This window comes from Haliotis rubra, unplaced genomic scaffold, assembly GCF_003918875.1.
Source record: "Haliotis rubra isolate DU_JTF1 unplaced genomic scaffold, ASM391887v1 Scf454, whole genome shotgun sequence".
In the NCBI taxonomy this organism is placed as follows: domain Eukaryota; kingdom Metazoa; phylum Mollusca; class Gastropoda; order Lepetellida; family Haliotidae; genus Haliotis; species Haliotis rubra.
Genome location: NW_025767140.1, coordinates 408726 through 432829, shown reverse-complemented (window position 1 = coordinate 432829; position 24104 = coordinate 408726). Strand labels below are relative to the sequence as shown.

The 24104-nt window shown below is 41.0% G+C and overlaps 1 protein-coding gene across 1 annotated transcript in view; it reads left to right on the top strand.

Moving 5' to 3' along the window:
* Nucleotides 1–24104, top strand: part of LOC124289996 (Down syndrome cell adhesion molecule homolog) — a 117719-nt gene that overhangs the window by 46392 nt on the left and 47223 nt on the right. The window contains exon 2 of the mRNA XM_046726656.1: nt 18839–19168. Within this exon, the coding sequence (XP_046582612.1) occupies nt 18839–19168 (330 nt within the window). The remainder of the gene's footprint in view (nt 1–18838; nt 19169–24104) is intronic.

The following is a 24104-nucleotide window of genomic DNA, read 5'->3' as shown; positions in this document are numbered from 1 at the left end:
TTTGTGGCAAACAATTCTGCAAACGGGTCACTGAAATCGCTGCAAATTGACAAATGCTGTTTGAAAGATATCATAATTATCTCGTATTGTACGAATTGTGCAACCAAAGCACGATGAAGAGAAATTAGAATGGAGTCTTATTCATGGCTCGTGTTTTTAATCATATTTAAGAACTCTTCCTGTCAAAGGAAAGTCAATTCCGCCCTAAGACTTCCACAGAAATTGGCCACATGTAGAAAGTACAGCGGGGCTTCTCAATAAATGGAAATTGGTAATACACTTTCATATCGAGGCTGCAGTCTCGCTATGGCTTCCTAGTGTGCTCGGCGCTAAAATTACCGTGCAAATTGATCATAAAAGACCGCGTTCTGGGTATGTCGCACAAATACACTGTATAATCGCCAGTCTGTACACGGTGACACCCATAAAAATTCTAATTTTGAAATATAATTATCCTCTGTGAAGAAACACACCTCTCCATTAATTCGAATGATGCAGTGATTGCATTTTTTTCTGTTCTTTTAATTTAATCCGCCATTAATGTAAAATGGAATTTGGTGTTTAGTGTTGTCGAGCGATGTGGCATCCTAGATGGTGGTTTTGTTTTAGTCGTAATGTATTATTTGTATTGCGTGATAGCAGTGATTAATGTCAGAATTTAGGTCTTTGGTAGTGCATGTTTGCTAGCCGGTATCGCTTTCTTTCATAAAAGCAGTATAAATAATTTGCAAGATTTTTTGCACGCTTTTGTTTATCGCATGACAGTGTGCTTTGCTAATGTATTCCTGCACGTTAGTCAGAAGGTCTCACACACGGAAAAGGCTGGCAAACAAACCGGAAGTACTAAAACCACCATGTTGTTGAATTTTGGAGATAACCTCGATCGAGATCAGGTTGTCAAACATAGCCTCGTTCCCTCACTCCCGTTGTCCTAAGCGTTGCTCCCGAGACGCAAAGGTTGATGGGAGTCGGGGATCTCGGCTACTTTCGTCCTTTACCGGAATTCACCGAAACCAAACGAAGATACGAATGTGAAAGACCGACGACGCCAGTCTGGCCAAGGTTCCAGAGCCCCGGATATACAATATCTTTTCGTGAAACAATAACACTGACAGATGTTGCATGAGCTTGGGTAATACCAATTATTTCTTCTACAGTAACGTGGAAATGGACGACCATAAGGAGGGCTTGTATTTCTACTCCAAAATGTTAACTGTCAAATGGGCGGAATTCTCCATTATATGGAATGAATGCAATTTCTGTCTGTTGTCGTAACTATCAAGATCAGCGATTATCATCGACCAGGCCATACAAGTCGATAACAAGGACAACCAATCGATAAATGAGCAAGCTGGACATGGCTTTGTTCACGTGTGGCTAGCTTTACGTGTTGCACCCCATTTTACTTTGATTGCACCTCCCTGACTACGGCAAATCACGAAAGCTTCTTTTAATAACAATTTTAATCCATTTATGACCGTGTGAGAAGTGTCCCCAGTGGTCAGACATTATACACAGGAGTACCAAATGTTCCTGCCCGTTAGTTCCACGTTAAACATTAATTGCGGCGTTAGGTACGTTGTCCGTTGTGTATGTGGTTTAGTTGAAGCTCGCTTTCTCTCAGGTTTGGTTGTGATTTCCCATGTGTGTTGTCTCTGGAGGTTTATGACATTGTTTTATTTGTGGTGATTGTGTATTTTGCATTTGACACGAAAATGACCTGAATTGACAACTCAAGCGAATGAATCCATATGGTCATTTAAACACAACTGTTTGAACCTTGTGATTTTCTCTTCTCCATTCATATTCAACATGCGTTTTTCCCATTATAGTTTTCCTGTCCGATTCAAAGTCAAGGCTGACTGATTTTCAAAGTATTTTTATTAACGTATGTTATGGAAGGCATGTTAAAGCCACACAGAAGCCAATCAATCGTTATTGTCGCCTCCAGAGTTGCCCCCCCCTTTGCAACAAGTGATACGCACTGGATTTACTTCTCATCAAACCTCAAATGACAGCCCTTGTTTTTTCAATACCACCCCTCTTAAAAATTCTTGCCTGTTGCTATTCCATACCACTTATTTTTCAGATTTTTGGAAATTCAGTTTTTAAGTACCAGTCGACACGTTTTACACATTCTCCAATTCTTAATGGTTCCGCGAATGAAAAGGAGGCATTTCACTAGCCAGAGAAGCATTACTCGTATCTCGGGAGCAATTTTCTCTATGGGGCAATAATGCATATCCCTAACACGACCTGTTATAACCAGGAACGTCCACTGATAGAAATAACGTACACCACTTAAACAATTACGTAATATAACATTATTGCTTACTCCACACCTTTATAAATGTTCTGCTCGATGGGGGGCTGCATATTTCATCCTCTTGGCCCGTAATGAAGATAGCATAACCTGACAGGTTAGTGCGTAATGACGTCATCTCCATTAGACGGCCTCTCGTTGCTAATGTAAAACATTGTGGGGCCATTAGCAGGTACTTGGGTTGCGTTTTATGTTTATATCACTGAAGTGGATGAGTTGTCTAATTTGTGTCAGTCAGTAGAAATGTTATCGTGAACGATAAGAGAAATAGAGTGTCGTTGTCATGTGGGAACGGAGGTAATTGTAGCTAGACTTTGATTAAGGCGGTAGGGCAGTAGAAGTGACCCCTTCATCAATATACCAAAAACAAGGCGTCTGCCGTATGGACCTTGAAACCTCATTGTCCTACAACCGACAACATTCACATTAACGACTGTGGATATTACACATGCTAGGTAATACATGACTAGTACATTTACGGACTGAGGTATCAGGCTGGAGCGATGCTGTAGGCACTGTATAGGTGGCACTGTGTGTAGTGATACGAGTGTCTACAAGTATGACCAGCTCGGTGCAGTGATACGAGCGTCCACATGCATGACCAACTTGGTGCAGTGATACGAGAGTCCACCAGTATGACCAACTTGGTGCAGTGATACGAGTGTCTACAAGTATGACCAGCTCGGTGCAGTGATACAAGAGTCCACCAGTATGACCAACTTGGTGCAGTGATACGAGCGTCCACATGTATGACCAACTAGGTGCAGTGATACGAGTGTCCACATGTATGACCAACTAGGTGCAGTGATACGAGCGTCCACATGTATGACCAGCTTGGTGCAGTGATACGAGTGTCCACATGTATGACCAACTTGGTGCAGTGATACGAGCGTCCACATGTATGACCAGCTCGGTGCAGTGATACGAGCGTCCACATGTATGACCAACTTGGTGCAGTGATACGAGCGTCCACATGTATGACCAACTTGGTGTAGTGATACGAGCGTCCACATGTATGACCAACTAGGTGTAGTGATACGAGCGTCCACATGTATGACCAACTAGGTGGTGTAGTGATACGAGCGTCCACATGTATGACCAACTTGGTGCAGTGATACGAGCGTCCACATGTATGACCAACTTGGTGTAGTGATACGAGCGTCCACATGTATGACCAATTTGGTGCAGTGATACGAGCGTACACATGTATGACCAACTTGGTGTAGTGATAGGAGCGTCCACATGTATGACCAATTTGGTTCCAGTGATACGAGAGTCCACATGTATGACCAACTTGGTGTAGTGATACGAGCGTCCACATGTATGACCAACTTAATGCAGTGATACGAGCGTCCACATGTATGACCACGTGTTTGACCAAAATGTATGCAACTTGGTGATGATACGAGCGTCCACATGTATGACCAACCTGGTGTAGTGATACGAGCGTCCACATGTATGGCCAACTTGGTGTAGTGATGGATACGAGCGTCCACATGTATGACCAACTTGATGCAGTGATACGAGTGTCCACATGTATGACCAACGTGTTTGACCGAGCGTCCAAATGTATGCAATGATACAAGCGTCCACATGTATGACCAACTTGGTGTAGTGATACGAGCGTCCACATGTATGACCAACTTGGTGTAGTGATACGAGCGTCCACATGTATGACCAACTTGGTGTAGTGATACGAGCGTCCACATGTATGACCAACTTGGTGTAGTGATACGAGCGTCCACATGTATGACCAACTTGATGCAATGATACGAGTGTCCACATGTATGACCACGTGTTTGACCAAAATGCTGCAATGATACAAGTGTCCACATGTATGACCATCCTGACCGAAACCATAATATATTATTTCTCTCTACATTTCTACATGATTGTTGATAGTTGAATCAGTTTACGTGTTTAAATAAACCTACGTTATTTACGTTAACTGACAGAGAGATACAGACCAAGAGTCTTCATTTAGAACCCTATATGCTGAAATGAATGTTCATCGCAATGAGATTATCGATTCCGCTATTAATGATTGACAGAAATGTACAACAGTGTTAAACACTTTATCATATTGATTATAAAGTATTTATACGCCAGCGCACTCTGTGACCTGTTAATGGCGTGTCACACATGGTCCGTACGTGACACCTAGCGCTTGACTTCATCCTGATATCACCATAAACAAACACATATGATATATGTCACTTATTGATTGAAATATGCAACTCCTGTAATACCACAGTTTGTGGCAGTAGTTATGTTATTAAGAGGATAATCGGTTTAAATGAGTCTCCAAGACCTGTCTTGGTGGAACATCGGCTACTGTTGTGAAGTGTCGGTGAAATATCAACCACGTCCTTGTAGTATGTCAGTTGAGATTGTCAAATACTGCTTCAATAATTATTGATATAAATATTGATACAAGTGTCACACACATCTCTGCCTGGTAGCTTTATATTTATCAAATGGGAAATGGAATTATGACATGCTTACGATAGATTATGTTTGGGGAGTTTCATACAATTTTGTTTCGAGGATGTGAACATAATTTCTGTTGTTGTTTTTATTTTAGAAAACAACTTATATGATTTTCATTTTGCTTAGTTTCCCGTGGGTCCGGTATTAATTTTATTTACAAAATATATAAATATATCATATAAAATGTGTTGAAATAATTCTTTGAAATTAATAAAATATACGAAAATATTTGGCATTTTATTGATATTGAACAAAAATATAATGAGAAAAGATTATCAGAAATGTTCCGATAAACCCTTTGAATACGCGAAGTAAAACACAAAAAATATGCTGAGTGACTAATGCAGAACTTCTGCCGCGGCCCCTGGAGTCTGCGCATGTGTAAAACTCGCATTGCATTCCATGCTCACTTGCCCAAACTCTTAACATCCCATCAGTTGTTGAGCAGATCAGATGAGACGAACTGCGCATGTCAGAACATGGTTCTTTGACATTATTGGCGAACGCCACATCTTTAACGAGAAACAGGGGTGCGGCCATTGCACAAGAGAAAATTGGAAAATTTGATTATCACGTGCATGGTTCCATTGGTGCTGAGCCAATCCCGTTATGGTTTCATGGTCATTACTGTAACATAGTGCTGGCGAGCTGAAGAAGTACTCCCTCGGTCGTCGTTATCCGCCTGCAGTTATCAGTCCTGTTAAACTAGCAGAAAAATCCCAAAAGTTTCAAAGTAACGCCAGTTTTATATCCTCAAACCGTGAAATAAAAGTATTTTCATTGAACTTGTCAGGTTTCTGTCTATTAGGTCTTTTGATCCGTAGATCAATGCTGATTTTGAACTTTTATCTTTCTTTCTTTATGTGGGATAGGAAGGCATTGAATGGCGATGCATACATGCGGGCAAGATACGATTTTGCTGAATATCTGAAGCGGGATGAAACAAATGACATGTATCATATATAATGAGTGACTGTCTGTAGACTCCGTAAATTCCTGCCAAGGATAAACGCTGTCAGTTTTGAGGAACATAACGAAACGATATTTTGTACCTGTAAGTTGCTACCTATAAACACGTTTGTTTACCACGACCAACATCAAAATGCTTTATAAAAATAGTTACAAAGATTTTCTATCGTTTTGAAGCTTAATTAGTGTCGTCATTGTTAAGTTAATGGTTTTTTTGTGAAAATGAATTATATTTTAGTAATGAAAGTACACCTTTAATGAATTTTGAGAAATAGGGTTTTCTTCTTTAAAAAATATTAAAAACGCTTTTTCTTATTTGATTCAGCGTTCAGCATTTCTCGCATACTATCCAGCATCCAGGACACTCGTCGATTAACAGCACTGCTTTCTGATGTAACGTTTTGATGGGACATGTTTGTGTGTTCTACTGAACAAAGCTTTGAATAACCTTGAACAGGTCCAACATAGCTTGAACAAATACCAAAACAGACCCGAAAGATGTAGGACGTATTCTATCAAAAATATATATCTCTGGCGTAATTGTCAAGATGTTATTTATCAACAGATAAAATGAAGTCCCATTCGTCACCCTCATTGATAGACACAGATACATTGTAAAATGATAGATTTCCAAATTGAAAGCGTGGCACGTGATGCACTGGATCCACGAGATGACAGGTTCTGTCGGTGTAAGGGGTGTGCAGAGTTGCGATAAATGAGAGACGCGTCCACTACACCACGATCCACTGGAACAGTTCCATTAATCATGGGAGTTACACTTTGGAAAAGGATTCAATTTGCTGCTCAAGTCACTGCTTAAAATGCGAGATGTCTCGTTCCTCGGAGTGAAATTGACAAATCTGCTTTGAAATGAACATGGTATTACCGATATGATGTTTCATGCGGTCTATGGGTACACGTGCATGTCATAAAGAGCGTAATTCGCATGATCTGAACGTGCAACACGTGAAACCGATCTGTAATGTGGTCTCAAAATGTGGGTTGTACATCGTAACAACATGGTAACGAGTCGTATATTTTACATCTCCGCTTCTGGTAGATTTTAAAATATGTTCTATTTTTTAAGTTGCATGCATTACATAATTCTTCCATATTGATATGGTTATTTCAACTAGTTGTTAACCCGTGAAATTCAGGTAAGAATTGATCTCAACAACTCATGTCGTGAACGGCGACTAACGGGATCGGGTGGTCAGGCTCGCCGACTTGGTTGGCACACGTCATCGTATCCTAAACGCGTAGATTGATGCTCATGCTGTTGATCGCAGCAAGTCAAAACATTGACTACACAACAGTCTCGTTTCCTGCTGACTGGGTTCCGTCCTATTGCGCAACTTAGTAGAATAACCAGACCAGAATTTTGAGAACAACTCATTCAACTGTATAAATATTAATCAGGATTATTTGATACATCTAATCACTTGAATATTGCAACAGTACGCTTCTTCTAACCCTTGCAAACACGTCGTGCAGCGTGCTTTGAAGTACAGCGTGCTCTGACAAATGGAAATCGTGGAAATCTCAAAACGAGACTCGGCCGATAGAAATGTTTGGCGGTCTGGTACGGACTTGATATTATATCAATCACATTGTACGTTACAAAAATACATTTAATAAGCGCAAAGAACACATAACAGGTGTAACCAGATGAATTGTGAATCATTGTATGACCTCGTCAAACAGGGGCAGTCTGTGACGTCCTGCTAACGACATGCTGCCTTAACGTCGACATAAAATATAAAAATACGATTTTATTTAACTTATTTTATTAATTAAGATTCATTTGTAAATACTATTTTCTTATGAAGCAAGGAATTCGAATTCAGTGTAACCATAGTTGTTTGTAGTGTATCTTTTCACTTTCACACGAGAAAAATCGGATCGGCTGAAAAGTAGGCCATTGTCTGAATTGGTTAATGAGACTCATGTTTCGGTTTGATTGTCTGGTCCAGACTCGATTATTTACAGACCGCCGCCATATAGCTTCAACATTGCTGAGTGCGTCTTTAAACAAACAAATACAAACATCTTTTTGGTGTATGCGTAAAGTGTGTTTTGGAACTAATAGACACCATTATGGATGTATGTTGCCCACACAATTAGTATATGTACCGAACTCTTAACAAAGTGGTTGTTACTCTGTCACACCATGAGGCTGTTGTTTCAGGTCCTGGTTCGTTTGTTTTGTATTGTATTCACATTCAATGTTTACTGTCGGGTTTAGCTGAAGTAGAATCAAGTGTTGTTGCTGTTGACTGATGCAGTCCGACTCCCATTCACATACAGAATGAAATATCATGCTGATGACAAGGTAAATATCCTTATTAGTAGCTCGAGTGCCGTTAATATGTTTTTCTGCCACAAATATCAAAAGCACTCTTGGTTCAGTTTAGGGTTTCCAAGTCCGTATTTTAACAGTGTAAAGTTCAATACACGTGCGCAGGTCACACGCTTTGGAGCGGGTGACGACCACACGAGTGCGTGTGAAATCTACAAGCACACGCGGTTTGATATTTAATCAAGTGCATATCTAAATTTATACAAGAAAAATAACGGATTTATCCACGAGTCCATCTCCGTATCTTCTATGCGAAATCTCGCTCTTTATCGCGAGACGCGTGGCATGTGAAAAGCTGCGAGGCGGTGTGAAATGCGAAACGAAACACGACGCAGGGCCGTTTCTTTGTGTTTACGGTTCCTATAGAATTTTGGATTTTAGGTTTTAAGGGGTTTAAAGATTCCCTGGGGTGGAGGCGTGTGAGATCGATGATGGGGAAGCTGGGTACCGGGAAAGCAGGTTCTTTACGACAGTGAGCACATGGCGCGTATTTGAGGGTCTTTGCGTGATACGAGGCTAATTCCCGCTATTGAAATTTTGTCGTTGTATGCATTGTTTATGTGCGATAGGTATTGGTGAGGTGAGGTGAGGTGAGGTGAAAATGGGTTTAACGTGGTGAGGATTCGGTTAAAAGGGTAGAGGGCGGGGAGGGATGTGTCGTTTGGGATTGGGGGAACGCTTGGGGAATACTGAACACTTTCATTACTACTACTACTACTACTACTACTACTACTACTACTACTACTACTACTACTACTACTACTACTACTACTACTACTACTACTACTACTACTATAACTACTACTACCTCTACTACATCACTTCGAGCCTTCCTTGACCAACTCACAGACTGACGTCATTGTTGACGTATGCCTTAGAAATACGTCTGTGCTTATGGCCTTGGGGTTGGGGACACTAGCAGGGCCGTAGGTAGTCCGAGGGGGAAGGGTGTTTGGGGTGGAGCTGCCCCCCTAGAATCCTTTTTGAGATGACTTTTTGTACATCAAAGTATTCATATGACACTCCTTTAACGTGGATAGAAAAGTAAACTGACTAGTCCAGTTCATAACTTTGTGACTCTGGCTTTCTACTATTTCCTGGATCAGTCACACCAGTTCACACATGATGGGCTAGGTGCATTATGTCACGAAGACAGCCAGACCTGTTTCCACTCTCCCACCGGGGCCTATATTTTCGAAGCTCTCTTAGCCCTAAGATAGCCGTAAGTTAATGTTAATGTATGACACTTACAACTATCTTAGAGCTAAGAGAGCTTCGAAAATCTAGGCCCTGGGCCTTGATGGAATAGTGTGTAGAACACGTTATGGCAGTGTAGGTATAGGTATCACGTGACAGCTGCTTTCACCAGAGCTTAACAAAAGAAACATTTAGGTAATTCTCATTTCATACCTTAAATATATACAAAAACACTACCTTCCATATGGTGCGCTGATCAGCCAAAAACAAATTTAACGGTGCAGATTTTCAAGACTGGCATTTTGTTAAATAGGCCATAACCTCTTATTGCTTTCAATCAAAAATAAATCATGACTAGTTTAGTGACCGTGTTAGTACTCAGATATCAAATAAAACACTACAAGCTTCAAGCCAATATAAATCATAGCGAAATTATTTCCTAAATTTTTGCTTCAAATATCAAATGAATTCCTGTATGTTGTTATGAACGCTTCACGTGCTGTGCAGCGATTTGTGAAATTACACCAGGGAACAATTATGCCCGTTCGCTATGACCGCCAAATGCCTTGCTAATCTTGTTGTGTTAGCGCCTTAATTATTTCACTACAGACGCTCAACATGACTCAAAGGACTTGCAATAGATGCTTTCTTAAAGAAATACTGTCGCTGGGATTTCCTGAAAAAATATTGTCCAGCTATTCTTTCTGCATGAATTCTGTTTTCATAGATTGTATGTGTTTTAATTCAATAGACGCTGCTTTTATAAAATTTCAGCCCAAAATCACAACACACCTTCTTCTGCTGTATGTTGTTGTTGTCTGCTAAAAACAGCGGCTGTTGTACGAAGCCGACTATATCATTGACATGTGTTAATGAACCACAATCAGAAAGTGATTAAATGTTCGTGAGAGACTGAGCTGTCCTGTCCGGTGACACACGCAAAGGCAAGACAATTGTTAACCTAAAGCAGGTATATCTATGTGTAAGTAACAATAGGAATTATATCAGAAATCACTTTGTCACTGGTGAGTCAAATTTGGAAATGTCCACCACATGTCTACCATAATACCATGGATAAAAATATAATATTACACAACCTTTAATGCAAAAATATGAATAGATTGCAGATGAAACAAGACGTTTAAAGGTCACTGGTGTACTGTGTGGCTAAAAACACATCCTGACTGTTGATAGGCATTTAAAATAAACCGATGAGGCATACGGCTATTTTCGATCATATTCGCTCACGAAATCACGCGATAGGTATACCTAATATTGCATATCGATTCTCCGGTTGTGGTGGGTGGAGACCCTGTGTGGGTACGGAGAACAAGGATGTAAAAAAAAAAAAAATTTCGTTGTAGGATGTCTTGACGTTTGAATGAAATTGTTCGAAACCTTTTTGATGAAACCTGGTAGGTTTCAAAGGAGATAAGGATCTATACATTTCAAATGAGAGACCAGCACGGGTACATGCATCATGCTCCACCCCTCTGAGCTGACCCCAGTGTTGCCCACCCAGCGGGTGACCGCGATCCCAGTCATGTTGAAAGCAGCCAATAACGCTCTCCTGTGTCAATAACCTGCTCCAGTGGACCTGTACTTCACAAACCTTCTGTCAAGTAAATCATTAAAATCGGGGGGCATTCTTTTCCAAAATAGGGCCATTTGAGAAAAAAATAGCTCGTTTCTCTGCCATTTATTACCGTTATCAAGACGAAAAGCGCTCATATCAAGCAAATTACTGGACAGATCTGGTGTCAAATTGAAATCACGGGCGTTCACTCTCGTTGTGTTCCTCCATTAGGTTTTAATCATTCACGCCCGGCTGATCCAGGGGCCTGTTACCACCCCACCTCCCCCACCCTCCGTCCTCTCCCTAATCTGCCACCACACATCACTTGCAATTCTTCGTTTCTTAACACCGATGTAAATCGTGTTTTGTGGCCACTATCGCTTTCCCTGTGCCCTGGTTCTGTGTTTTGTAAGCGATATCTTGAGGTGTATAGATTCCACAAATACATGTGTGTAACGTTGTGTGTTTGCAGCTATCTTTTGTTCAGTCTTTATTTGTGTTACTATTTCTGCTGCTACGTCTCTTCTGTTTACTACTACTACTACTACTACTACTACTACTACTACTACTACTACTACCACCAATACGACTACTACACCTACTACTACTACGACACCACTACCCTCAATACTACTACTACTCCTCCTACTACTACTACTACCACCACCAGCACTACCACCAATAATACTACGACTGCTACTACTACTACTACTACTACTACTACTACTACTACTACCATCACACCAGCACTACCCCCAATACTACTATGACTACTACTACTACTACTACTACTACCACCACCACCAGCACTACTACCACTGCTACTACTACTACGACTACTACTACTACGACTGCTACTACCACCACCAGCACTACCACCAATGCTACTACGACTACTACTACCACCACCAGCACTAACACCAATACTACTACGACTACTACTACCACCAATACTACTACGACTACTACTACCACCACCAGCACTAACACCAATACTACTACGACTACTACTACTACTAAGACTACTACTACCACCACCAGCACTACCACCAATACTACTACGACTACTACTACCACCACCAGCACTACCACCAATACTACTACTACTACTACCACCACTACTACTACTACTACTACTACCACTACTACCACCACCACCACCACTACCACCAATACTACTACTTCTACTACTACTACTACTACTACTACTTCTACTACTACTACTACTACGACCATCAATACTACTACGACTGCTACTTCTACCGCCACCACTACCACCAATACTACTACTACTACTACTACTACCACCACCAGCACTACCACCAATACTACTACGACTGCTGCTACTACTACTACTACAATTACTACTACTACCACCACCAGCACTACAACCAGTGCTACTACGACTACTACTACCACCACCAGCACTACCACCAATACTACTACGACTACTACTACTAAGACGACTACTACTACTACGACTGCTACTACCACCACCAGCACTACCACCAATACTACTACGACTACTACTACTAAGACGACTACTAATACTACGACTGCTACTACCACCACCAGCACTACCACCAATACTACTACGACTACTACTACCACCACCAGCACTACCACCAATACTATTACTACTACTACTACTACCACCAATACTACTTCTACTACTACTACTACTTCTACCACTACCACCACCACCACCACCACCACCACTACCACCAATACTACTACTACTACTTCTACTACTACTACTACTACCACCACCACCACTACCACCAATACTACTACGACTGCTGCTACTACTACTACTACGACTACTACTACTACTACGACTATTACTACCACCACCAGCACTACCACCAATACTACTACGACTACTACTACCACCACCAGCACTACCACCAATACTACTACTACTAAGACTACTACTACTACTACGACTGCTACTACCACCACCAGCACTACCACCAATACTACTACGACTACTACTACCACCACCAGCACTACCACCAATACTACTACTACTACTACTACTACCACCAATACTACTACTACTACTACTACTACTACTTCTACCACTACCACCACCACCACCACTACCACCAATACTACTACTACTACTACTACTACCACCATCACCACTACCACCAATAATACTACTACGACTGCTGCTACTACTACTACTACTACTACAACCACCACCAGCACTACCACCAATACTACTATGACTACTACTACCACCACCAGCACTACCACCAATACTACTACGACTACGACTACTACTACTACTACTACTGTTACTACTACTACGACTACTACTACCACCACCAGCACTACCACCAATACTACTACTACTACGACTACTACTACTACAACGACTGCTACTGCAACCACCAGCACTACCACCAATACTACTACTGCTACTACTACTACTACCACCAATACTACTACTACTACTACTAGTACTTCTACTACTACCACCACCACCACCACTACCACCAATACTACTACTTCTACTACTACTACTACTACTACTACTACTACTTCTACTACTGCTGCTACTACTACTACCACCACCACCACTACAACCAATACGACTACTACTACTACTGATGCTGCTACTGTTGACTTTAATGCTACCAATACAGTTGTCACTACCCTTAATAATGCGGCTGCTACATAACATATTACAACCACTGTAGCAATCACTCATACTATGGTATATGCTGCTACTTTATATGCCTCTTCTACTTCTTCCACCATGTCCACTAATACGTACTGCCACAAACAGTAACACCTGCTGCAATAGCTACTTCTGTTACGACGACAGGAATATCTTTCTTTTGCATCTGGCACGTCAGTACCAAGTACGTCTTCTCTTGCTACATCCTCTTCTACCACAACCACGGCTGCTGATAATATTATTGCACATCCTCAATCATTACTCCGACTCTAGCACCTTGTATATCACGTAAATATATCTCCTTCTATTTCAAATGTCAGTACAACTGTTTCAATGAGACCTAAATGCTGCTTGGACTCAGTTTCACGGATTTCAATTCAACTGCACACACGAGTAATGCGATACTTGCAGATATGAGTATCAGATCAGTCGGTTGGAATTGGGAGCAACGAAACTTGATGGATCTAGAGGCGTGCAGTGATGAAAGCAGCTCGGGTCTCACGTACTCAATGTAACCTACTGTGATGAAAGCAGGTCGGACTGTGTAACCTACGGCGATGAAAGCAGAACGGACTGTGTAACCTACGTCGATGAAAGCAGAACGGACTGTTTAACCTACGTCGATGAAAGCAGGACGGACTGTGTAACCTACGTCGATGAAAGCAGAACGGACTGTGTAACCTACGTCGATGAAAGCAGGACGGACTGTTTAACCTACGGCGGACTGTTTAACCTACGGCGATGAAAGCAGGACGGACTGTTTAACCTACGGCGGACTGTGTAACCTACGGCGATGAAAGCAGGACGGACTGTTTAACCTACGGCGATGAAAGCAGGTCGGAGCTCCCGTTATGGGAGTTTAGCCTTTAAGGGTGGAAGTAGTGCCGAAACTGTGATGACTGTAAGTTGGTGACTGCTGTTTGTTGTGTTACATATGAAGTGCACATAAAGACGGGTTTGCTGCTGCTGCTGCTACTACTACTACTACCACTACTACTACTACTACTACTTCTACTGCTGCTGCCTATACCACTGCTGCTCTACTACTGCTGCTGCTACTACTACTTCTACTGCTGCTGCTGCTACTAGTACTACTACTACTACTACTGCTGCTGCTGCTGCTGCTACTACTACTACTACTGCTGCTGCTACTACTACTACTACTACTACTACTACTACTTTATTTACGTTTAATACTACTACCACTACTACTACTACTTCTACAACCGCTATTACTACTACAACAACTACTACTACTACTGCTACTACTTTCCTTTACTTCAACTACTTCTATTCCTGCTATTGTTGCAACCTCTTTAATGTTTACTGTTTTCAAGCTACTTCAAAATTCTATTTTGCTCTAACTACTTTTACGACTTTGAATGGTAGGCCAGCACTGTTACTATACTACTGCCACTACGGCTACATTTGTTGCTACTGCGGCGGTTGACGGCATTCATCTACTACTACAACGTCTTCTGAGTACTTGATGTATACTTGCAATTGTTGAAACGTTGTGAAATTGTAATTATTTTTTTTTCAATTAGCGTCTGTTCGGAACTTGAAACTTTCTTTGATAATGTTTCAAAAGTAATACGACGATTAATAGAGAATTCAGATGAAAGCACGTCTTTATTTCACGTTATTCCCATGAAACCCGAAATCGAACTGCCAGACAGATTTCCGATCTTTCATGAGCGGCCCCTTTTGTTTGATTGTAAAATAAACCCGGTCTAATACGAGCTCTTTTATCTGTTTAATCGAAGGTAATTTACTCTTCATACCATGCTAACCTTAATCGGAAAACTAAACTGTCCCGACAACGGCACAGCGCTAATGTGATTGTTAAAAGACGAAATTGCCCAGTATTGTAATTTTGTAAAAACGGGCTAAGATTTCAACATCATACAAATATTTAAGGGGGGATAAGGCGGTTCAGGGGCCCAATTTCCGGGAAAATGGTAAAAGATGTTTTCAAAGTTGAATGATTAAATGAAACGGAAGATAGGAAAATGACTCTGCAAATTAAAATAATTTACAGTGGCATGGCGGGGATGTTGAATCTCGGTTGCTTAGGCCAGCGGACGATGTGTAGAGGAACATTTCTCATTCCATGAGCCGGGTGGATGTAGGGGTGAAGCAATCATGGTGCTGGGAATTGGTTCGGGTAGACAACTAATGTTTACTGTTATATATAAAAATGTCGTGTCATGTAGTTCAGTTTTCTAATTTGGTTGGTCAGTATTCATTCATTTCTTTTATATTTTTTTTAAACGAGATACAAATTGCCATGTACAAGGCTTAGACAGTTACAGATTTTTTTATGTGTATTGTATTACGCGTGTCCGGCATCGCACCCTTCTGCACGGACCGTAAATCGAAGTACAAGTATACAGTGTCTTTAAAGCACAGGTGTGGTATAGCTACTCAGAGCCTGGCATACAATTATACAGGAAGAATACACAACACAAATGTGGTCACCGAGAGAAGGACGACTGATAGAGTTGCTACAGAAGGTGTGAGCGGTTATTTTGTTTCACATGAGAGTATATGTGGAATGCTCAGACCAGTCGTGCATTATGACACACAGGCCCTGAATAAGCATTCAATGGTAAGGCGAGATAATTACGTGTCTAGCTAAGATTGATCAATGTGTTTTAGATCAAATCAACCATTTGTTTTTATGGATCCCTTGCATGTTCTAAGTTTTATAACACACGGGCCCTAAACATGTATGAGCCAATATAGGTTTCAGAGATCCGTCCACGCGGATTATGACAATTGCTCCTGTAATGATGTAGGAAATAAGTCTAGAATGAGAAAATAATACAAAGCGTGTTGTAATTAGCTCTACAGACAATAACTGAAGAAAATAGCAATTGTAAAAGCTCGATCCAGCGTCTTTAATGAATCAGGATTTCTTATTAGGTTGTTTGAAACAAGCGCAGGGAATACCCCGCAATATAATTGGACAAGGTTTCCATTGCTCGCTAGAGGTTAAACGGCATTTGATCTTAGCCAGTTTAATGAACCTGAAAAGATTAATTGTTGCAAAGGTTTCAGTTAAGAGAAAACATTGCTTCACACGCAAACTCGTTGATATTTGTTAGTGTCAGAGCTCGGTGTTGCCCCCTTGTGACACGCAGCTTTTGAACCGTGAAATTGATGCGAGGACGCTGAAAGAGATGACTTGAGGAATTGACCCATTTTAGGTCTCCGAAGAGATTCTTTGACGTATTTTCACATGGCTTCATCAATACTTGTTTCAAAGCTTCGGGAATTATTTAATTGGCAATCCATTTTGTAAGGAGGAATAAACGACAACATTATTAGTGTAACAGTTTTCTTTTCACGTTTAGGGCCGAGCATCAGGAATATCTGGCAGTGTTTTATTCCTATTTTATCCGATAGAGACTGTCAGGATGTGTCTCTCTGCGGCTGGGCATGATGCGTTTTGTTGTGATTATTTAAAACCAGTACCAATTCTTCTTAATCGTAGCAATTTTCAAAGATTCAGTTTTTACGTTCCAACGATTGTAAACCCAAGTCTCTATGTACATCTGGCAAAGATGATTCAACGTTATTTGAGTTTAAGTGTTAGAACTCTGAACACCTCTCCGGGTCTTTTTCAAATATAGGTCAGTGATTGAGTTTTACATTTTATCAATATTTCTACAACAGCGCAGTGAAGACAACAGCATGGGATGTAAAGAGAGATTTGCTATCAGATCATAAACAAATATGCAATTTTACATCTTTTCATAAATAGGTTCTTAAATTCTTACGTAAAACCTATCTATATACCCAAGTCTAAAGGTATGTATGTATTAAGGAGGTAGCAAGGAGTCATGCAGGGTTTCGTCGCTCGACCCGCATTGTTCAATTATATCCCTGAAAACAGATCTCACGGTTATAATTAGGCCACCGATGTGGCCGGGGACTGCCCACTAACGACACCCAGTAACGCAATGTACTGAAGGCATGGTGGAGATTACTGTAATACAGTTTTCCTGAGACCAACAGGAAGAATCCAGAATAGATATTGCATTGGGTTCCACCTTTCACACGCTAATACATTACGAGCGTATTGAGTAATTTGGCGAGCATCTTAAAGGGGCTCTTCGCGGATGATGGCTACACGAATGAGATTCTCCGACGAAATGGTGCATGCACGTGCGTTGCAGTGCGCATTATGTGAGATGCTGGGAGTTGACTGGGTTGTATAGGGAAATAGGGGAGGTGCGGGAGATACAGTAAACGGGGATGTCGTCATTTGTCCCGGGCACACTTTTTTGAGTAGTATAATTCGTCCCATGAACACAACAAGACACATAACATAACCATATATCCAACCTTCTAATGTCAAATGGTTTTATCGTATGTCTATTTGAAGGCATTTTCATGAAAGGAAGGACTGTCTTCAGTGACTCTGTGTTCCAGCGGATTGCATTTATTGCTCGCGTGATCATCTTTTGCATATCAATGTTGAGTTGTTCGTAACAAGGTTTGACACTAACAGTCCTCACCGAGAGATGTTATTGTTTTGTATAAATGCAGCTTTCTTCGGGCTGGTAAAACTGATGGGGAATTTAATATTATCCATATAATTGAAAATATATTTGATTGATATAATTGTTTACCTTGTGAGTAGGTACAATTACCTTCTAGAATCACAAGGAACATCTAATCTAAATACGAGCGATATTCACGTTATGTATAAGAACATTTACCTGGACACGGGTTCTCTGAGTAGGGATGTGATCATGTCTTAGATACAATGGTGTTATGTCTCTGCCAGACTGGATGGACATCATCTCAATGGTCACATGTCCTTCAAAGAATCCATCATCACATTATTACCACTTGGACATGGCAGTAATTGACACTCTTGAGCGCCATGAACGTAAAGATGAAGGATTCAAAGGGAGGGAATCAGTCAAGACAATACGGGCGTTGGATAGCCAGGCGGTTAAAGCGTCCGCTCGTCACACCGAAGATTCGGGTTCCATTGCCAACATGGATAAAACGCCTGAAACCCATCTCTAGTTCCCATCCCTATATTACTGCTCGAAAAAAGGCAAAGAATGGAACTGTGTTCTTTGCTAAGATTGTTTGAATGCTCCGGACATTCACAGATGGTTTGTCATATTTAATGTGAAACATTTCTCGAGAATAGTAATGGTTTCGAGGTATCCAGATTCCAATGTGTGTTAACAATGTATTTATCTTTTGTAGGTGAGACAACGGAACATCCATTTGATCGATCACCCGACCTCGTCTTCATCTCGGAGCCGCCCACCAACGTGGACTTCGCCAACACGAAGGGGACGAAGATCCCTTGCACGGCCTATGGACGTCCTGCTCCCGTACTGGAGTGGGTGCTCGGAGACGGGACCCCTGTCGATGATGTTGATAGACTGCTGACGGTGCTACCAAACAATACTCTAGTCTTCCATGCCTTCGACGACTCCCGCCTGATTGCCAGCGTCCATGCCCAGATCTACCGGTGTTTGGCGTCCAACGCCGCCGGAACCATCACGAGTCGGAACGTCAGCGTCAACGCGGGTAAGTGGATATCATGGAGCTGCCTCTGCTGTAGCCAGTATTCCAAGTCTTTCAAAGTCTGGTTAATACAGCGAAACCCTAAAATGACACACGCCATAGATGTTGATCACTTTGGTGAGAACCACTGTGCGGTAAGAATGCACGCTGCGGTAAGAGTACATTCAATTTGGATTCCAACATGGCGGACACATCAGCCATGTTGAAAATGTATTTCTTTTACTTTTTCGGTTGACATTTGCAATGTAAAATATCATTATACAATCCTGTTGTGTATGGTTTCAGGATAACTATATAATACTGTTCCAGGTATACATTTCCATCTTGGCAGAGGTATTTAAGGAGAGACTATTCTAAAAATGTGATTAGTTCAGAACTGTATTCAGAAATGACGCCTGCGATTCAGGAATCTCAGGAAAGTTAATACACTCGATAACCCTCGGATTATCCCATAATTCATAGACGAAACTGCGAGTTCAGTAATACGTTATTCGCACATCTTGTCGAGAGTAATTGAGATTAAGCGCATAGGCTCTTTTCCATGTTGCTTTAAAATCTTGAAATCAATCAACGTAGGCTTTTCAAGTCAACAATGTCCCATTGCTCAAATCCCCAATTTGGCAAAATGCCCTCATTTGACGACGTTCAAATGTGGCCCACGCCTACATCTGGTGCTGTAACGAGTTCTCCTAACAAACAGAGTCATCTTCTGCAGATTAGAGTCTTTGTATCCCTGCAAGAGCCTATGAATGTCCAAACAGGTTTGAATTACATTGGTTCAAGTCCTTTGAACTTGACAAGATTAAGATTACTATTGGATATCAAAGATAACTTGTTGGACTCTTAAATTCGTTTTTGACAAGAATTGTCGCCCAAATCACATTTCGTATTCAAATGGAATGTTTAAAAGACACGGAGCAGGCTTACTCCATCTTTAAACACTGCTGTTCTGTGCTTTAAGTTAAGGATAATGCAATTATTCAAGGTGTTTCTGTAATTAACCAGCCGTAGTGCGGACTCTGTGATCCCGAGTAAAATAATCCACGATGGGTTATGGCGATTTGTCGTGCAAGCAAACATTTATTTCAATATTACGGAAGCGCAACTTTGAAGTGACATAAGAAAAAATTGTTTTTTTTTTGTCGCCAAAAATGCCTCGTCTTACTGATGCCGACCAGAACACTGCTAGAGCCATTAGCCAGGAATCCCTTATACATTACTGCCTTAACGGTTGGTGTCTCCGGGAATATAAGGGGCCATGCTTGTAGCGGGCCTATAGATTACCATTAGAGATTTGCCAAATCACATCTGATTTACGTTGGTAAGACAACATGATGGTATTTCATTGCTCGCTCTGGACCAAAGTCGGCTCTCTTTGATCATACGTCATGCCCCAAACCTGGACCGATCACTAAAGGCGGGTTTATGGTGGTATGCCGGGGATAGTGATTCATAATCAAGACCTGTGATGTCGTTGCGTGACCCCGCTCGTCGCATGCACGTGCAATGACGCGAAGGTTGTCGACCCAATGGAATCTAATTGGGCATCAAAAAGACTCCTTCTTAAGCGTCAAAAGATGTTGTTGAGGGCAGAGTTCTTGAAGCATTGTCTATCACTTTGAATAAAAGGCTTCTTTGAATATGGTCCAAATTTGATTAATTGTGAAATGAAGATTCCCAGATGGTATTTCACGAGCCCCGGATTTAAAGATGGATGTTCCAAAAACCAAGATGGCGGTCAGGGATCGGTCATTATTGCTGATTGGTTGAGGGGTTACGAACACGTATCTGGACATTTTTTGCCTCGGACCATAATAGTTTTATACACCCCATCGATTAGCAGCTAAGCTTTTTGCACGATATGATGGCCACGAACTGTAATCAGGCGAGGGCACGCGATCAAAATCGATCGGAAAGCAGACGACATCTTTCCCCTCTATCCCGTCCCCTCTGAATGTTTGGTTTCGACGAAAGTAGTGCGGTGGTGGTGAATAGAGTTCATTTTAAAAGACGATTTAATCGCAGCTAAAGGGTTCATCTTTTCTCCCAGAGGACCTAAGCTTATTTGATGCTTTAGTGACTTGTCAAATTCAATTAAGGACAGAAATGGAATTGGACAATGATTGAATCTGCTCTTTCTTCGAAAAAAGCCATTTGTTGGCTTTCAAACTCCTGTTTAATCCTACTGAATAACATCAGCCACTCTATCTGAATTAAACTCCGATCTTCCAGTGTGTTACATTAAGGAGGTGGACGGAGCTCTATGACAAGACATGAATCGCCCTAAAACATTCTCTTCCTCCAAAATCTCCATCAATCCCCAAGCAGCCATCAGGATCCAGGTTTGGCATTGCCGTTGTCCACGTCATCCTCGGCAGCCCATTGATTGTACTTGTTAGTTTCCAAACTAGCATCAATTTGGTGTCGATCGGATAAATTTCCTTAAGACTCAGCTCTGAATCCTTCGACTCTATTACGCTTTTAACATGCCAAATATTGAAGTAGGCCCTGGTTAGGTGCGCTCCTTGAAGAACTCAACCGAGTGACCGGGAATCACAGAAACTCAGGTGTGTTTTCGAATCCAATTAGGTGATCCCAGCTTTGAATGTTTTTTCTCTCCGCTAAATCCAATACCGATGTCGTTTAATAATAACTCCGAACATGTTAAACCCCTAATACAAATGTTGAGAGATCCCCTGCTACACTGGAACGTACTCGGGGATTTGCATGGCTCGTTAAATACAAGCTTGGTGTAATAATAGGGCGCATCTTGTCATTACCCGGGTTGGGCTGACCCGGCAGCTACGTCAACCGATGGATTTGTTCAAAGGATTTTTCATTTAGACACATATTTTCTGTGATATTTTATGTGCTGTCATTTAGCATTCCCAACTGACAAAGAGAGATTGCAGGTGCGTTTGTTCCTGTTTCCCCTTCTTATTGTATGCACTTGATTAATTCATTCATATTTCACTTGATCTCAATTCATCAAGAGTTAGAAAGACCAATACAATAATATGCTGGGATTTAGAGATTTGTTTTGTACTAGGTAGGGTCCATATATATCAATGTCATTGTTATGTTTTGTATGCGGTTCGCGATCTAAAAAATTAAAACAATAAGTTGATTTGGATGTAAAATTTGACCCAAGTTCCCTCGTTATCGTCATTTTGCAAACATTACTCTGACAACTATTGGACACTTCAAGTTATTTATGTTCACCTAAATTCACTCTTACCCTCAGCAGTAATATAACTGGTCAATTCAAGGATTAACGGTTTAAGTGTCTTTCTCTTCGTCAGTGAATGATGGATCTTACGCGTTTGGTCACAGACGAAAAATAATATTTACGATGTCCAAGAACGTGTAATTACGACAAGCAATAGTTTCCTGACAAATGATATCATTGCTGCCAAAAAAACCTTATAAAGAACACTCACGAGCAATCCGCAGAGGCCCTGATGAGTCAACAAAGAGTTATCTCCCTTAGCTGTGAGGGATTCTAATATTTGTCTAATGTCGTCATTTGTTTTCAATCTTTTCAATAGGGACGGAGCTCAATAGAATTCAATACAGTTGATCTCACAAGGACTCATAATAGAAGCAGGATCTTAGGTTTCGGCTACTTAACCCCTGTGTCAAGAGTGTGATAAAACTGCTGATTAGGATGTACGTTGCCAGTAGTTGTTTTCCATCTTGCTCATCAAGGGCAGGGAGTATCGCCAAGATGACCCCACGACAAAGTCAGGTGTCATGTGAACACTCTCCTGAATGGGATCTCCTTTGTCAGGCTCATGAACACGATATATTAAACTGACCGAAAACACGGGACACAAGGTTTGTAGAAGCAATAGATTAAAGGTCTGTGCGCATTCAGAAAATGAACTGTCTTTGGATCGAAGACGAACTTCTCTCTGGAGTTATTACAGAGTAAAACACGGGGAAAGGTTATTCTTTGATACGACTGTAAGTTAGGACATAGGGTCCCACGATCTTCGTAAATAGGCAAACTAAGAAGATTCAATTTAAAATGGTATTTGACTAAAACATATTCTGACGTATCAAAACGTTACTAAGCTGAAAGAGTAGTTCAAACACTATTAACGTAAGGGCCGAAAACATCTATTTGAATACACCATCTAGGAAGTGCTTGTTTTACTTGCAACCAGTTTCAAATATGGGTGTGTCCTCGATGTTTTGCCGAGCAGTATAGTTTGAGTTTGACCTTATTCTAAATTAGTTTTGGCAAGGTGTCCTTGGGTGCCAGATGACACGTGTCTTACCATGTGCCTACCAATCCACATTCCATAATCCTGTTCACTATTACCGATTTGCATTACTGTTTACCATGTTGACATAAACCATGATATACAAAACCATGATATTCTCCATCTGTTCTAACGATGTTCGGACCTGAAAAATATATCAGTGTCCTTAATGATAAGTCCCTTTTAAGAAAGTTTTGTAAACTTAGAATCTCTCTACATGCCTTAAAAATACAACGTTTTAGAAAAGATAATAATACATTGGAAGATTTATCATGTTCTTATTGTTCTTCTGGTAAAACTGAAGACGAACACCATTTATTATTAGTCTGTTATGCCTTCTCTGCCTGCCGAAAGAAGTTACTGTAGTTAAAATGCTCTAATGATACCCCACAAACCATATATAATGTACTTAATTCTAATAATGCGGATATCATCAAATCTGTTGCCATTTTCATAAAACATTTGATGTCAATCCGGAAATCACATGTAAAACCATAATTTCATGTCACGTGACCAATAGTTGAAATTGTGCATCTTCAGTTGTACTTTGGGCCACGGGGCCTTAACTACTGAATAAAATATCTTGTACAGATTCTAGAGCATATATATCAGAACCAGAATACAAATAGCAGTTTTTGTTTCCAATAACACTGGAACATGTGTTAAATGTA